Source organism: Columba livia, chromosome 8 (genome assembly GCF_036013475.1).
Source record: "Columba livia isolate bColLiv1 breed racing homer chromosome 8, bColLiv1.pat.W.v2, whole genome shotgun sequence".
Taxonomy (NCBI): domain Eukaryota; kingdom Metazoa; phylum Chordata; class Aves; order Columbiformes; family Columbidae; genus Columba; species Columba livia.
The window spans coordinates 30,929,702-30,948,011 of NC_088609.1; the positions used below are offsets into that span (position 1 = coordinate 30,929,702).

The 18,310-nt window shown below is 44.2% G+C and overlaps 1 protein-coding gene across 3 annotated transcripts in view; it reads right to left on the reverse strand.

Annotated features, from left to right (window-relative positions):
• NIBAN1 (niban apoptosis regulator 1) overlaps nucleotides 1-18,310 on the reverse strand; it is a 60,536-nt gene that overhangs the window by 16,797 nt on the left and 25,429 nt on the right. For all 3 annotated transcript variants that reach the window (XM_021293001.2, XM_065071337.1, XM_065071336.1), the window contains 5 exons: nucleotides 17,546-17,676; nucleotides 16,141-16,272; nucleotides 15,360-15,474; nucleotides 14,176-14,343; nucleotides 615-730 (listed from right to left, as the gene is read on the reverse strand). In XM_021293001.2, the coding sequence (XP_021148676.2) occupies nucleotides 615-730; nucleotides 14,176-14,343; nucleotides 15,360-15,474; nucleotides 16,141-16,272; nucleotides 17,546-17,676 (662 nt within the window). The remainder of the gene's footprint in view (nucleotides 1-614; nucleotides 731-14,175; nucleotides 14,344-15,359; nucleotides 15,475-16,140; nucleotides 16,273-17,545; nucleotides 17,677-18,310) is intronic.

Sequence of the window (18,310 nt, forward strand, 5' to 3'; positions counted from 1 at the left end):
AAGCCCGGTCTCCTATGATGGCATCTGGAGGCATTAGAGGACAAGCAATGGGAAACTGTTGTGTCTAGTAACAAAAGTAACAGCGACAGAAGGAAAAGATCTCTCTTACCTGTAAATCAGCCGTCATAGAAGACAGAAAAACAGGGGACAGCCCAACGCGGCTGCCACACGAACTGTGGGTTCTGAGTTTGGTGTGTATTGATCGCACTGATTTACCAAAACTATGAACAGCAGCAAATGTGGTAGTGGGATGTTAGCAAGTGCCTTGTTTCAGACACAGCATTTACGTGCCACTTGACCCCATGGCATAAAATTAAAGTAGACATAAGAGCTTTCTGTGGAAATGTGGCCACCCCTACATTCCAGCACAACACAACATCTCTAGTTCACAGTACACTTTCTTTCTCTTCCTAGCAAAAAAATCCAAAATAGGGTTTATTAAAAAAAGAGTTATCACTTACATATCGGTAAGAAGTACCTTGAAATCTTGGGTATTTCTACCTACTAGATTTCCTTTTAAAAATGCCATTTTTTCCCAGGAGGCTTTACGACCTTCACTGTCCTCAGAGCTGCCATACCCAAAGCCCCAAAAAATCAGGAAGATATTCTTTTACCTCTTTTTCATTGCCAGTGATCATTTCCCATGTCCCATAGTGGCCTTTCTCCTGCCGGAAGAACTGAATGGCTTCTAAGAACGCCTCGACTTCATACGTGGTCTGCTTGAGAAAATCTAAGGAGAACGAAAAGTAACACAAAGGAGTTACCCATAAATAACCTTTAAAAAATAACCAGCCTTTTGTGACCCTTTTTCCTGTTCCATGTGCATGTAGCAGTAATAGTTTTAAATAATTTACTAAACCTGAACGTATGAAGACCTTGGGCTTTCATTTAAGATTTAGAAGCGTCATGTTGAACTATCACATTGCACATATGAACTATCACTAAGTTGGTAAGTTAAACCAACACCAGCAAATGTTAATATGGATCACAGGATGAGGATGAGGATGACTTTGACTAGGCAGTCATTAAAATAGCAAAGCTCAGCCCTTGCCTTTATGCCTATGAGCAATGTAAGATGGTACATGGGAAGACTTTGACAGCACGTACCAGGGCCAAGAGCTGGGACCTCCTGCTTCTTTAATTTAAGATAAAAATTAAGAATTTAAGATAATGATAGCCAGCTGATTGCGGCATGTCGTAAACTGCTAAACCCTGAGTTAACGCTCCCCAATAACCTTTTATCTCCCTTGTTTTATTAAGGAGTCGATGATCAAGATGATTTTTCACGGACGTACAATAAAACAGACCTGGATAAAATAAGTAATGTGCTCATACCAGTTAAGCACAAAGACTTCAGGCAAAATCGTGCTGCTTTCCCTAAATATTTCAGGAATGTTTAAGCACAGCTCTGGAGTATCTGGTTATCATCCACGGCTACTGCTGCTAGACGGTGGCTCTTCCCACAAACAACGTGGTAGCCTGGGGACACTCTTGTACAAATGAAACCGCAGCATGGAAAAACCTGCAAAGTGGCTGAGCTCGTTTGCTCTCACCAATTCTGGATAACCAGTCCGGCAACAGAAATTACATTGCAGGCAATGTGTTCTGCGCGAGGCTTTCAAGAAGGTTACAGCAGACATTCTCCTTCGCATGAGAGCGCACAAAAATCCAGCTAATGTAGACCAGTTTGTCATGATCTGTGCCTCAAAATGTGGAAAAGCTCCCTAGAGCAATCAGGATTGACAAACCTCAGTAAGGAAAAACACCACTGACATACTTGTGGAACTCAAGTGCTGTGTCTTTGCTGTGAAACAGAGGTTATTGTGAGGATTATTATCTTAAGGGAAAAACAAAGCCACAATGGTTTATCGTCCTCTCCTCAAGGCCTTGATCAGCTGAAGTCCTGTTGTGCAAATTAGGAAGAAAGGAGGGAAGAGGAATGTTAATTCTCTCAAAGGTAAGCACGCTGCTAAAGACACTGGTATGTATAAACAGTTGTTATGTGAAGAGTCAGAGGGTAAGTTCTCAAGCCTTGCCTGTCGAGCAAGACACTTCTTTAGGCTTGTTCATGAAACTTCTGAAGAGAGAAGCTTCGTAGGAGGCTTGCATACACGCCAAAGGCAATACAGGGATTATACAAACTATGGGAAAGACGAAGGATTAACACTACAGTCATGCCTGAAATGTTTCCTCCATGCACTTTACACAAAAACGAAAGCTACAGAAACCTACCATTAATTTAATCAATGCTTCACCATGCCTACTGCTTGAAAACAGCACTGTGTAGATTTTATCTGCAGGGAGGGCAATGAGGTTTCAGATCTGCTAAGAGCTCAAATGTCAGAATTTGCCCTTTCAGAGTTTCCCCTGTGCGTAATTATTGCGTCAGGAACGTATGCTATACATAACTGAGGTGCCGTAAACACTCTCACTGTGCCAGTCTATAGATCCCATCCCTGTTTTGCAGATATTTGGAGGTCCAGAGAGATTTCTTCAAGCTCACATGATGATCAAATGAGAGAAAACTAGCCAGGTAAAACCCCAGCCATACCTTGACTGCTACCTCCATGACTTAGAGCATTTTTAATGGCAAGTCACAAACCAGGATGCCAAAATATCCGTAAAAGAGTCAGAAGTCGGGCCGTTCACTGCCCGACGGCAGCTTTAGTGAAAGAATGGAGTATTCCACCTGAGAAACTGGTGGAGCGTTGTATCTGAAAGCTCTTGTCCTCTCAAAATTAAACTCTGAATATTTTGACAAGACGAGGGCCAGGCTTGGCTGGAGGAAGGGAGAGCTGCAGCTCCCGCAGCCCTCCGATCGTGACTCACATGTTTTCCTCCTTCGCAGCTGTGCTCCCTCCTAACCAAAAGGGACAAAAGACCATCCAAAGGGCTGGACCTTGGACTCGCCGAGACGGTGACACGTCAGTGTTGACAAGAGTCTGCCCTCTAAGATCACCAAGTTTTAAACTCCACGCTCAAGGGAGTATTTTCTCTCTGTTCTGACTGTCCCCAACCCTGCAGAGGAGTGGGAAGAAGGCGCTAAAAATCCAAGAGAGATTCTTTTGAATAGCTCATGGGAAACACATCGAGCTGCAAGTACTATAAAATCCCAATCACACATTCTTTCCTACGCCAGTAAACACAGGAGAAAAACACAATTATGGCAGTCTTACTACTTACAAAGACAGCTCAAAGTAGAAAGGAAGCTTTATCCTTCAAGGCTATTACAACTGCTTAATTTAGGCCATTTCATTCTCACTTTCCATAGGAGGAAAAGATTGCATCAGTGTAAAGCACTGAACAACTAGACCCATCCAGTGTTGGGCCGTGCTGAAGCTGTTGGCGAGGCACAGTAGACAGAGGCACATTGATGGGACAGGGCTCAAGAAAAGGGAATTGTACCCAAGCTGAGAGGCACAGCGGTGCCCATCCTCTGAAATCTCACCAGGGAAGAGCCAGGGCTTCTGTAAATTAGATCTAGCCATTTATGAAAAGGGAATACAATGAAGAAGCTGTTGGGGTGGCCCCGCTTGCGTGCGGGAGAGAGGATAGTGCGTGGGAGACGGGAGCAGATGCTGCAGCTGCAAACAGGGCAGGTGGCAAAGCCCAGCGGCATTGGCAACGATTTGCTCGTCAGCAGAAAGGACAACGTGTGCTTTGCTCTCCCGAACGCCCTCGCATGGGGTTTCCCTTCCACAAATCTGGCCGGCACCGCTCGTGAGTGATAAATATGTCCCCGCTGTCTGTATAGAACATTGACTGTGTTAGGGGGGCTTGAGGGAGCAGTGGTTTTCGGTCATCCTTACCCATACAAAACCATAAATCTAACCGAACGTCCTCCAGCAAAAGGCCGGTGAGGCTTCACAGGTAGCCAGACTGATGCTATGTGCTTAATCCAGGCTGGCTGCACTGGAAAAATCACCCGGGCAGCTTCTCCAGCTGCTAATGAATGTAACATCTGCTTATTTGTGGAGAGCAAACCAAAATTCTGTTCATTCTGTTTAATTTCAAAATAACACCCCCCTAGAGGCTCTATATATACAGGCATGGAGCCTATATTTAATTACAGATAAGATATTGCTAGCCATACATTCCTTTTATAAGCATAACAGAATAACTGCTGTAAAGCTCCTTTTTAAAAGATGGACAGTCATCTAGACACAAAATGGCTTTATAAATCTCCCCAAATTTGCACGTCTCTCAAAGGCACGGCTGAGTTTGTTCAGTACTGCAGAAAGCTGTCTGTAGGAACAAGCTTCTTTGCAGCGTATAAACAGCTCAAATCCCTCTTTTAAAAAAATCATCTCAAACCTTAACTATCAAAATGATACACAGAAGACCAGGCTCCTCAACACCAAGTGCTCTTGCAGCTGGCACAGCAGTGTTCACTTAGAAGGACCTGTTCCTAATTTCAGCTGCATCCAATGTTTCAGCTGCTGCGGGACTTGCAGTCTCCTAACAAGATGCTCCAGGCTATGAGCTGCGGCTCGTTCTCCATCACTCGGCAGATGAATGTTTGGTCATCGTGGCGAGTAACGAGGGAATCATGAGCAGTCTAGGGGAAAGGGACATGGGGGTCCTGGTGGACAGTAGTGTGACCATGAGCCAGCACTGGGCCCTTGTGGCCAGGAAGCCAATGGTACCTGGGGTGGGTTAGAAGGGGGTGGTCAGTAGGTCAGAGAGGTTCTCCTGCCCCTCTGCTCTGCCCTGGGGAGACCACACCTGGAATATTGTGTCCAGCTGTGGCCCCTCAGTTCCAGCAGGACAGGGAACTGCTGGAGAGAGTCCAGCGCAGCCACCAAGATGCTGAAGGGAGTGGAGCATCTCCCGTGTGAGGAAAGGCTGAGGGAGCTGGGGCTCTGGAGCTGGACAAGAGGACACTGAGGGGTGACTCATTCATGTTTACAGATATATAAAGGGTGAGTGTCAGGAGGATGGAGCCAGGCTCTTCTTGGTGACAACCAATGATAGGACAAGGGGTAATGGGTACAAACTGGAACACAAAAGGTTCCACTTAAATTTGAGAAGAAACTTCTCCTCAGTGAGGGTGGCAGAGCCTGGCCCAGGCTGCCCAGGGAGGTTGTGGAGTCTCCTTCTCTGCAGACATTCCAACCCGCCTGGACACCTTCCTGTGTAACCTCATCTGGGTGTTCCTGCTCCATGGGGGGATTGCACTGCATGAGCTTTCCAGGTCCCTTCCAACCCCTGACATGCTGGGATTCTGTGATTCTGTGAATCTTCAGCCCCAAGCTCCCACGCGCTCTCCCACCCACGGTTTAAACCATGAACAGTAATTGTCATTAATAAAGCTATTCAAACTAATTATTGCAGCATGAAAGAGGAGGCTGAAATGGTCATCAAGTAACAGGAATCCAATAGGTGCTTGAAGACGGATGGTGTATCATTTATCCACCTTAGAAATAGAAAAGGCAAGACTAAAAGTCTTAGCATAAGTAGCAGCACAGCTCATTTTTGTACCGCTCGTGCAGCCACATGGAAAAACGTGTGTTTGGGACGAGCAGGGAAATGTTTCTCTAGCGCCTGCTGGGACTGGAGTGGGATGCGATAACCAGACAGCGAGAATTTTCCACCTCCCAGAAGTGACGGGGTGATTTGCTCTGCTGAGACACCAGCGGTTCACAGCTCCCTTCTGCATCCTGCCTAATTCTGCAAAGTGGTTTTTGGACGCAGCAGCAGCGTTACTGCGTTAAAGCGTTTGGAGAGCCAAGGAACTGCAGGCATGATGTTTAATGACCTGTAGAAACAGAGTATGTCATCCTTTCAAACATACTGCTTAACCCCATTGCAAGCCAGTAAATGTCCTTCTACCGCATGGGCTTTTATTAAAATAAATGTATTAATTTTATTGTTAATAATAGCGAAGGGGTATATTGACTGCAGACAAAGTGCTGTAGCAAAGTGAGCTAAACCACTGAGGGCCATCTAAGCTTTTTGGCTGACATTTTGCAAAAGGCTGGGGCCCAAAGCCATAGATGAACAAGCGTTAAAACAGAATCCAGAAGTCTGAGCTCACAGAGCACGGGTTTTAATTAAAGAAATGCTGATTCTGACATAACGCCCATCATCTGTCTACCAAAACTCGGAAGTTATCCACTCCAGCTTCATCTGTTTCCTGCAGCACTCGCATGTACATGTACGTTCCCGAGCGGGAGAGCTGCCTATAATTTGGTGAAAAATTCTGCAGTCACTAAATAACATTTCCTTGCTTGCTTATCCATGTGGTGGAAAGCTGGTTCAGGTGAAGGCAGAGCCAAAATATTGATTTTGTAGCTCTTTCTTGCCGATCTCTTTATATATAATTTTCCTGAGACAAGAAAAATCTCTGCACAGGCATCATTGATGGGCCCTCCTTCTTGTGATACTGCAAAAAGATAGCAGGAGGTGGATAAAGCTGAAAAACCCTTAGGTTGGGATTGTAAGTGTTTCATATTTGATTTTAGCAGTCTCAAAAGATGGTGTTTCCACCACTCACTGGACCCTCAGTGAAACAGATTTCATGCTACGAAATGCAAATTACATTTTTCCTCATTTTCTTCTCCTTCCAAGTCATACCCCCTCTCGTCTTGTTTCTTTCAGATTTATTTAGATTGTTGCTTTTCCTCTGCTTTCCATTAAACATACTCTTTAATTAAAAATATTTCCATTTCTAATTGGTTTTAAAACTAGAAGGAGGTTGCTGAAAGGAAACTTTTAAGACATCTAAATGCACAGGACCTTTCAATGTCTTGCACTGGTACTTCAAAAAAGCTACTGGAGCTGGAGAATATCAGGGAATAAAAGACATTCCTGCAGTTAAGGGACCATCCTGCCAGCCTCCCAACACCACAATTAGGGGATGCCCATCAAATAAAAATAAATGGGCGTGATGAAGAACAATTTCCCCTTCTGAGAGAGATCTTCATAACACGGGTTTTCCACGAGAGCATTTTTTCTAGCGTTTCTGGTAATACCTGCCTGGGATTTACTTGCCATGGGTAGGGGCTACAGTGATTATTGTCTGTTGCTCATGTAGTTTCCGTTTAACGATGAGCAACTTTCTCCTGTGAAGTGTATGAGAAACATCATCACGCAGACATGACAAAGAGAGAGAGCAAGACCATCCCATTATCACGTTATCAGGTGGCAAAAAACAACCACCTGAGTTTCCAGCATCATTTAAGAGCTTGTAAGATATGACAAAGTTGGTAAGAAAGTTCATCAGCTCCAAAAAACGAAGTTCTGAAAATTTCTGTCTTGAAAAAATAAGCAAATGGTGCTGACCCAAAGGGGACAGCAGGTAAGAGAACAAAAGTGAATCCATCTGCTTGGGAACTGGACCTCTGGAAAAGATAATCAGCCCAGGGCTTGTAACACAGCTACAGCACCTCTGGAAACGATCCTCTGAATAAAATGACACACTGCTGAGTTTTACATAACAGAGCCCAGTCCTATTATTATCCAAGTCAAGAATGAAGTATAATGCCCTTGGTCAGAGAAGCATCAGCCCCACAGCTCTGATGTTTTCCTGAGGGCAATGTACTGTCACATTATTCACAGCAAATGCGGTGAGGAGCTGCCAACCACCAACAGAAGCTGCATGAGGTCATTTCCAAACAGGACGCAACCCGCCAATAATACCCTGTATTTATAGCAAATAACGTTTAGCAGCGCGAGTTCCCTCCGAGACCACCAAACCAACATTCGTTGGGTTTAACTATTTGTTTTGCGGCGCTCAAAACACGTATAAAAAGATTACAAAGCACCTCCCTTTGCTGGGAGCAGCAGCTTCATGTCCCGCAGCCTAAAACCTGAGCGCGCTGCAGCAACATACACAAAGAATCACAACATCTCCAACAGTCTCCAAGCATTTTCCAAACCAGCTACAGTATTTCTGGTGCAGGTGAGAATTGTTCTGGCTGCCGAACTTTGAAGCTGGAGATCAGATCCGACCTTAGAGCTGCATAGATGAGCTTGGGTGGTGGGCACAAGGCAACGGCTCTTCCGCATCACCCTGGGATCGGTAATGTGTAAAAAGAAAAGAGAATCATCCCAGGGTTTGGAGGTGACAGAGGTAAGAAGAACATCGTCACAATCAGGATTTTAGCACATGAATCATCTCGGTGTTTCAGTATGAATATACCTCCTACAGATCAAAAACCCTAACTACGGTGCAGGCTTACCGGAACAAAAAACCACACTGGATGAAGGAAATGACGCTGCAGAACAGAAACATCCCAGAAAGAGGAAAAACACTCTTATTTTAAGCAAAATATTCTAAATTATATGTCCTTCATGGCTTTTGTAGCATCCCACAAGCCTCGTCAAAGGTATTTATAGCAAAATGGTTTTGAATGTTATGACAGAATTAATATTTCTACGGAAGTTTGGACACCAGTCTTGAGAAGTCCATTTGGACTTGAGGTACCTGTCTGGTGAAAGACAAGCCATGGCCTCAGCCCCTCATGTGGCCTACACATCTGATGTTATTATTTGGAAAGGGATTTAATTAATCAAAGTGCAGCGGCTGCAGTGAGAGAAGCCAAGACACAAGCCCTGGGTTTGAGCCAGTCTTCATTCGCGCTTTTTTCCCCACCCCAAATTATCACAAAAGCCTTCAGAAGGTTCTTGCTTTAATCCCAGTGCAGAAGGACGTTTGTCTTTAATGTAAAAAAAAAGCCATTTCTTACTCAATTCTACTTTGTTTAATTGGTCCTTCTGCACGTTATCTGAAACAAGCAATAAGAAAATCCTTTTCTTCAGCTGCTCTCTCCAGAGCAGAAATGCCACCTTGTTTGCAATGTGAAGACCAAATAAATCTTTCTAAAGTCCTGTTTGAACTCGTGACAGCTGCTATGCTCGGCACATGGAGATATAGATCATTCAGCTTAAGTATCTGATGTCATCTCTTTATCAACGCTTCAGTAATTATCTTGAATTACAGTTCAAGAGTTAGTAAACCCTACACATACTATATACATGTAAAGTAGGAAAACTAGAAGTAATTATGAGAAAAACACCTGTGAGCTAAACTTAGAGTTGAAAAAGGAAATGTGGACACAACTAATGGAGAAAAACACCCTGAAGCTGACCTGGTTGTCCTGGCATAGCCAAGCTGTGACAGAACGCCCTGCACGAGCTGAAAAGTACATTTTGTATTTCCCTCTTGCCTAATGTGTCTCTTTTTCGTACTTCTTCAATGTATTTATTTCTCTATTTTTTTTTTTCAGTGTTATTTATGGTGAAATTGGCGGTGACAGGATATGGTTTTGAAAGTCCCTTCGCTTCCTGTGCCGTGAGGGTGATTATTGAGATAAGGATGTGAAATCCAACCAGATGAAAGAAAATAAAATGGTGAAGTGAAACTCTGGGTCTCCCAGAATTAGCTGGTTGTGTTTTCCTTCTCATCACACAGACCTCCCTCTGTCCCAGCACCGAGGGCTTGGGCTTCTGCACTTTTAACAGCAAATATCAAGCGAAACACAATAGCTGGTAAACTCGTCTAGGAAACGAGAAGACCTCCTAAAATAACCAAAACAATGAAATAAGCCTTCAGAAGAAACTTCAGCTTGATTTTCAGGGCGTATGAATGTAAAGGACTGAAATCTGGATAACGGGAAACTATTTCCTACAGAAACTATGTCCTTCCACGCTTCAGCTCAAGCGCAGCTTCTATAAAAGCCTGAGAAGCATTTTAAACTACTATTAATACAGAAATTTCCTGAGAAAAGCTCAGCTAAGGCAACACTTAGGGAGGGAAAGCTAATAAATAATATTATGGGCAGAAAATTCTCCTTTTGCTGCCCCTTCTGTTGGGAAGATGATACAAAAGCGGTATTAGGACTTTTTTTTTGGTCACATGCTGTTATTCTCCTGAATTAAGTAGGAATCATCAAAACTGAAAGAAATATAGTAATATCTTTTATATAATGATGTAATGTAGGATCTGTAGATATAAAAGACTCTAACGTGGTAAATAATACTAATTATTTACTAAAGCAAATAAGGCCACATTTAGTGCGCTGTAAACACCTCCCAGCTAAGATCAGATCAGAAAGGAAGAGTTCTCCACTAACCTTTGTAATCGCATCTTTTACAACCACTTTCTTTCGTCTTGACACATTTGTCGTATGAAAAGTTTATTTTGCAGTGTTACTAAAACAGTGAAGGCTACATAATCGCCCTGGGAAAATACAGCAGATGCCCTATGGCAGGAGGAAGAGTCGAACACTGAAAATGTAATTGTGTGGCCCTGCACCCAGAGAGCTGCACGTTCTTCTCTACATGTAGAATTATCTTTATCAGGAGACATCACTTGGCCATGTCACTCCACACCACCGTATTTTATTATTGACTCCTCTGTATCTGTTGGGGTGTTGTTCTCCTGCAAATAACATTTTTTGGCTGATCAATGTCATATATTTAGAGACCTCCCTTCAATGTTATCTTTCTATATGCGCATTTATGTCATTTAACTAATGTAACTCACCCTTTCATTTATCATATTAACTGATCAAAGCCAAAAAGCTTTGAAATCAGCAAATATGCCTGTTAAAATGTTTTATATCCTAGGCCTAGGTAATAAATTCCGTAATAAATGAATTGTGGCATTTCAGAGCTGCGTACAACGTTCTTTAATGCAGTTCCCTCTGCACCCACCAGTTTGTCTGGGTTCACTGCTGCTCCCCGGGCACTTGTGTTTTCGGTAATTAGCAGGAGCTCACAGCTTAAAACCCAAAAAGCATCTGATCTGCTCCCCAAATCCTGAGGCATCACAAAACCCAACTCGCAAAGAGCAAAGCGGGAGCTGCCCAGATGAATCGGCGAGCTGGGATGATTAATCCCTCGGTCAACTTTCAGAATCAGGGTAACTCACAGAAACTCAACATTCTGCTAGAATTCTTTTAAAATCATGACAAATCAGGTCTTGATGCGCTTCGGCTCATTTTAAGGGTTTTAAATCCGCTTTATCTGAACCGTACTCAAGAAGGGTGCGAAACTTCTACGTACTCCATTGATAACGAATAATCACTGTCCACTCCAACTGCAAACCCTTAGCACACAACAGGAAAATTTGGGTGGAGTGGGGAGAGGAACCAGCAATCCGTACATCTGAATCATACGTGCGGCAGTGATCTCTAAATCCAAACGCTTTTGTAACTGTCCTCCTGACCATGATTTCTGACCAGGAAACCCAGAAGCACAGGCTGGACCGGTTATCTATAGCAAAGGGACTCCAAAAAGAAGAAATCGCTGAGTGCCAGGGCGGCTCCCAGCACAAAACCACACGCTGATTCACTCCAGGTTTCTGCTCAGCAAGAAACAGAATTTAATTCCGCTTCCTGGGCGAAAACAAGAGTCCAACCGAAAACTCCTCCAAGTTTTTGGCTAAAGCCCAGCGCAATACATTCCTTTCCAGAAGTGGCAGGTTATAGAAAAGACAGAAAGGCAACTTCTGGTCAGACATTACATCTGTTTTTCTCTTGCCCTTGCCAAACCTGCCCTGGCAAAAGTTAACTTGGCACTTTTTAGAAGAGGGGGGGTGAGTGTTGCCTTGGCCGCTGCCCCTTATCCCACTAAATTATATTCCACAATGGAACTCAAAGGATTTTGCACTGAATTCTTTATAATAATAAACAAGCAGACAACTTTCATATCCTGAGCCTCCTTAGTGTCGCTGCACGTGCCTAAAGCTGCTCAGATGCCTGGTTTTGGTAGGGCGAATTGGTTGCAAATAAAGCGTATAAAAATATTAATAAGGCAACGTTTTTCAGTCATGGAAGAATGAACATAAATCATGGTGAAGTCCTTTTTTAAAAAGCTGCTGAAGAAGTTCACTCCAAGGGCAGAGTTGAGGTTACTGGGGTGCCGGGCAGTCGTCACTTTTCCACTCAGAGCGCGCAGGTTTCTGGGAGATGGTTTAACTCCAAGAAATCCAGAAAATATGGGCTCCCATTTCCTTAGCTGCTCATTTTTCCTAGCCTAACAGTAGGTCTTAATCCAGACTGTCTTTAGTCTGCTGAGCAGAACTAATCTGACAGAAAGGATGAGCCTTGGTGAAGGCATTCCAGTGTCACTAAGCATCTTCCATCTGATAAAAACTTGACTACAGAGAAAACAGAGAGGGATTAATCCTGGAACAAATGCGTAAGTGAGCAATAGCTGAGCAATATGATACATAATAAACCACAGATTTGCAGGCATTGGAGATGGAAAAGACCTATTAGCTCATCTAGTCCCAGCTTCTGCCAATTCAGAATTGGCCCCTAGAGTGATGCACTGAACCTTAAGGAAAAAAAAGGCTGCCAAGAGCTTTGTCAAGCCTCTTAGACTTGCTCCAGAAGAGAGAAATTAAAAACCCCAAACCTAATGAACAGGCTTCAAGATGTGAAGGTCTGACAGTGCCAGGAAAACTTGATTGTATCCCCAGCTCCTTACCAAACTCCGCTGAGGAGCAGAGGGGTGGTTTCCCAAAATCTGGAGTGCTTTCCTACTGTATGCTCACTGCAGCTAAAACCTGACAGAACCGAAAATCACACAGGCAAGTCTCTGCCCTCAAGCATGCTATGGGAATCCAGGTTCCTCTGGCAGCTATATAGGGAATATTTATGAAGACCTAAGCTATTTGGAAGTGCCAATTGAAGGCGTGTTCCTTCTAGACTGATGCCTCCAACCTATGTTAATCCAGCCATGAAATAGTCTTTACAGTCCCAGCGAGTGGGTATTTGCCTACCAGGGTGTCTTAGCCCTCAGCCTCCCCACACCTACACAGATTTGCATCAGAGCTGCTCCCTCCGGTTCGCCGGAGGCTGACGGATCTCAAAGGGCCCGCTGCGTCACACCACCTTCGGCATGGTTTGGAAATGAGCTCGCAAGGGAGTGTGTATCACCTGGGTAACATCGGGACCAAGAATCCCGCGTGTCCCATGGAGAAGGATCTGCCACCAACCACCACCAAGCACCACGCGAGTAACCGCACATCTTAGGGAACTGCCTAGAAACACAGTAATGTGTGTTTTCATCATGGGAACGGAGTCCTAAAGGAGACCGGGAATGGCTTCGGCAGTAGGAACAAGGGAATAGAGATGGCAATTGAGAAGGATCTGGGGTGAAGCTGATGGCCAGAGACAGAAGCGACAGCTAAAAAAAACCACATTGGGAGCCACTTCTGTAAGTAAAAGGGACCATTCACACGCTGCACTCTCAATTCATTTATCTACAAGCATGGGCTTCAGGCCCAAGTAGCTGAGATGGTTGGAGAAGTTCCTGAGTGTTCCCATCTCCCAACAAAGGCAGCAGGAGCAGATGGGACTCAAAAGCAACATTGAAGGTACGGAAAAACCTGGACACAAATGGGGGATCCAGGTCAGCTTGATGGAAAAGCAGAAAAGTAATCTCAAAAACAGGAAGGCATTTATTTTTCTGAACGATCCAGCTTTTCCAATTCCACAGGAGCAAGGTTGTTTTTATAATCCTAGCAAGTCACAAATTGGGATTTTTTTTCAGTTTTCAGTCCAACATACTCAGAAAGTGAGATTTAAGTTTTGCCGTTGTGCAAACAATCATTACTGTGTCTAACACACCATTCACGTCCCTCCTACAAAGCTTAACCATGGCTGGGGCTTGAGCTGCCATCTAAACACCCGCAGAAAACACAGGATGTTTGAGCATTGGTGATGTATATATGACATTACAGAAATGTACTGGGAGACTGTGTTCCCTCCACAGCGCACAAACCTGGTCAATTATATCTATAATGCATGTGTCAAGTTTGCAAACACAGGTGAGAGTTTGCCACGCAATATTTAGTAAATGTCTCGTATGATTTTGTATCGTGACACCGGATTTGAAAGAGCTGACAGAGAAGGGAACGCCACTTTCATTGAATCACAGAATCACAGAATGTCCCGAGTTGGAAGGGACCCACAAGGATCGTAGAGTGCAACTCCTTTCACCACAGTTTTCTACCCAAGCTCACTACACCACAGCTAAAATCCCACCTACCTTTGCCCCCAGCAAAGCAAGAAGGGCTGTGCTAACGCATTCCTCAAGGCACTGAAAGCCAAGCATCTTCCGGAAGCAAGCAGCATTTTTCCACAGCTTTTTTTACAATAATAGCTATTTAAATCTTGGTGGGGGTGACTGAGGCATGGAAGAGGCCGTTCCTGCACTCACCGTGGTTCGCATGTCTCACGCAGTCCCCCAGCACGGCGCTGAACCGCCTCTGAGCTCCTGGCTCCGGGAAGCAATAGTAGCTGTGTCGGACAAAGGGCTGCCACAGGTAAACCGGGAACTCCCTCGGCAGCTGAACGAAGGCTTGAGCGGCCTCCTTCTCACTCGACCCTACACAAAAGAAACCCATATGTCCATTGGATATCTGCAGATTAGGGCGTCTGGCTCTTTACCTCTGCTGCAGAGAGCAGGGGGACACAGCTGGGATGGGCAAACTCAGCAAGAACCAACCACCAGAGCAACCTGGTGTCCTCTTGTGTTCGAGGTGGCCAGAAACTACACATTTTTCGTAAAATTTCAAAGAAACTATTTCATTGGATTGTAGCTGCTAGGGAAAAGGTTTTTATGGCAAATAAGTGGGCAACTCTGGTCTCTTCCGCATAGAGACTGTATAGGAGCCCATGGTCTTCCATATAGAAACAAACTGCTTTAAACCATGTAGGAACAGCAGCGGTTCCCCGTCTCCAGGGCTTCCAACATCCAAAATATGGCCTTAGGAACTGTCCCTTCAAGCCCTTGAATCATAGAATCAAGGGGACCACCTCCCAACAGTCAAAACTTGAAGTGGTATGAGACAAGACTTTAAAAAGAAAATCCTTGTTTACATGTTGCCCTTATCCCTTTCCTCATGTGGCATCCCATTTTCCAAATCTGACTCTGAAACATGAGATTCACTCCTTTATAGCCCAAATTTTCCCCATTTTCATGGAGTGGGGTGAGGGCGGGTAGGACCACAGCGGTTCCCATGCCCGAAACAACAAACTGAGCAGCAGCAACCTTCCTGCCTTCTCTGTGGGACTTACCATCAACTGTGAGTCAACACAGGCAGCTGGCACCTAAAAATGGAAACAAATAAACCAGGAATATCCACAAAGCCCGGGAACAATGCTGGTGCGGTTCCTGCCCGGCTTCTGCACGGCTTCCAGCGGCTTTGTGCCGCGACGCTGGGAAAAAAAGCAGCCAGCATTTCTCTAAATATGAGCTTATGGCATCTTTTGTGTGCATCCACCCTGGAGTTGTGTTTGGACATAAAAACCAGGCTGTGCGTATCTTCTGGTGCCCCATTTTCAAGTCTGGCCTGAAAGCCTGCGCAGAAGAGGTCTGTGTAAGAACAGAGCAGGGCTTACCAACAGGATCTGGAAAATGTTTATCAGATAGCAAATTGTAATCTTCTTCTGAAGTCAGGACTTTGCCTCCTGCAGGAAGAACATGACATTTTGGGCTGGCTCCTTTCTGGTAGGCCTGGAAAAGCAAGAGAGAGGGAGTCAAACGAAGATTTAAGGAGAGGGAAAACATAAAATACACAACTCATAAAGCTAATACATGTGGATATTCCCCAAGGGGAAATTTTTTTTGGTCAGACTGAGTTTTTGATATGTATCCTGTCAAATGTAAAACACGGTTAAATGTAAAAAACACGTTTTAAAATATCCTCTCAGTTCTTATCAGCCATGGTCAAGAGTCAGAGACAGAAGGGAGAAGAAAAGAACGGGATTATCTTCAAAGCCCTATTTGATTTATCACCCAGACCCACTGGACTACAGCAGCTGCCAAACGAAAACCTTCACTATAGTCAACTTGAAGCCACCCAAAAATCACTACTTAAAATCCAACTGCAGAGGCAGGAGGACGTATGACAACAACATGCAGATAAGAAGCGTTCTGTGAGACACAAAGGGAGGTTCCAAGTGTTGTTAAAATGTTTCGCTAGTTCTTGCAAACGTAAATGGCCAACACAAAGTGCTTGGTTGTACCCTCAGCCATCCCCATGGTATTTCCAGCCAGCCCTGCAAGACTGGAGCTGCCTCACTGAGGATGTTTCATCTGGTATTGCTAAAAGAAAGGCAGCAGCAGCAAATTCAGTTTCCTTGGGGGTGCAGAAGAGCATTAAGAGGAAGAAATGTTTACCTCTTTGGTCTCAAAGCAATCCACAGTGTAGTCGTTTTTGATAACGACATATCTGTCCTTCCACTTCTTCAGCTCCTCAGCAAAATGCAGCACCTCTGCCTCGTACAAGACCGTCCCAGCTTCCGCCGGCGGCTGCAAAGACAGTTTTTGAGATTTGAAATGAGTCTGGATTACTGACCGTTTTGAAGCTTTTAGGTCTATATTTCCAAAGGACTGCTTGCTATGAGGGCTTTGGGGTCTTCAGATGCAATCTGGAGTCATAAACATTGTTCTGATTTGGGCAGATAGCACATATGCAACCAAATTCTTGTAGCCTGAGGTGAGGAGGCAGCAGAGAAGCTCTGCTTTCCAAAAATACTTGAAGATTTCTGAGACAGAGACGTTCTTATTTACCTTTTAGTTGGCACACTGAACGCAAGACGACTCGTAGTTTATCTCCCATTTTCCACTACATAACGTCAATGAAAACATTTCACTGATGCAGCAAAGGGTTTTATTATAAAACAGTACATTATTTCCCATCTCTTTGTATCACTTTTGCACCCGTGCTCTCGTGACCGATATGCATCTTTCTGAAAGATGCGGCTCTTCTATTATCCCACCTTTAACATTGCTTTGGTCTATTCATTTCAATATATTATTTCCAAAACAGACAAAAAATATAGATTTCTATCTTCTTAATACTGAAGACTTGTTCTCCGTATTTTCCTCTAGGAGGCTTTTTTCTCTCTTTTTGTCCTTCCTTCTTTAACAAAAAACAGCTTCCCATAGCTCACTTCACAGCGGGGATTATTGCCATCGTCCTCAGGGAACCCTGTAGTGATAGCTGAAAGGTTTAACTGAGTTTCCTACACAAATTTCTGCCCTGAATGCAGGATCTCTGCCCCAGGACTCCTACAAAACCTTGCAATCAGCAGGAAGCAACTAGTTTTTGTCCAAGCATCTGACTCTACCTTGATGAAATGCATGTTTTGTACCCGAAACTCGTGTCATGGTTCTTTTCATGCTCCGATGAGACAACCAAACAAGATCAAAACAAAGATGAATTTCCAAAAGTAAACTTTAAATCCGTACCCAAATGCAACTTTTCCACAAAAACCTGCCTGAAAAAAATCAAACATCTGCACTTGCAAATCTATTGGCTACACCTGGGTTGCATATAAGAAAATACACAGGTAAAGTGTCCTAGATGCAAATGTATTCAACTATCTAATATAAGAAGCTGAAAGAACATTTATGTACTGTGCTTCTATAGCAGCCAGCGGCTGACACCCTTCCAGTTCATGTTTTTCAAACATCACGGCTTACCAAATGCATGATTTAAATAGCTAATGAGTTAGTTATTTCAGGAGAGCAGAGCTGTAGGGCAGCTGGAGGCCGGGGAAGGGCTCAGGTGCCCTCCTACCTTGGTTTTCAGGAAGCGGGACTGGGAATCGCGGTGCTGCTCCAGCTCATCCTGCACGTGCTTGCAGAAAGCCACCGCGTATTGGCGCCTGTAGTGCGGGCTGAAGTTTTTGACGATGGCCTCTGTTTTCCCTGAAATTAAAAGATTAAATTGTATTTCACGCCCACGGGCTCAGAAACTGTCATGCAGAACCGAAGCGGTTGTCACCAGCCACCCAAAATATCGCCCAAGCGTACGATGGGCCACTGTGTCAGGAAAACCTCGGAGATGCATCCAGCTGTTGTGATGACCCGGTTTTAACAATATAGAGAAAACACTGCGTTTCAAACACTGTCTTTCCTTCTAAGAGTGGGCAGAACAAACCCCAAATCCGTTCCTCTAAGAGAAGATGCTATCAGTCGCTCCCTAGGATGTGCTGCCACAGAGCCGTGGGTGTTCGAGAGCTGATAAGGTTTTCAAAAAAACATATATATTAGTGATACTGGGTAGTGTTTAGCCATATTCGCCAATTATATCACACAATGAGATTTTAAAGCTGACTCGAAGGATGTTTTCTAGGCTTGGGCACTGCAGGCTCTGCTTTAATGTAAATAGATACTCAGTCACACCGCAATGAACACTCATCTTGCATTGTCTTGCTGCAATCAAGATCTCAGCAGCAGCAATAACAGCAATAAACACACTGACAGTCTCATTTCTGGGAATCCTAAAGCCATTTCCAAGTAATTAACTCATTAGCCCCATCAAAGAAATAAGAATGTTTGA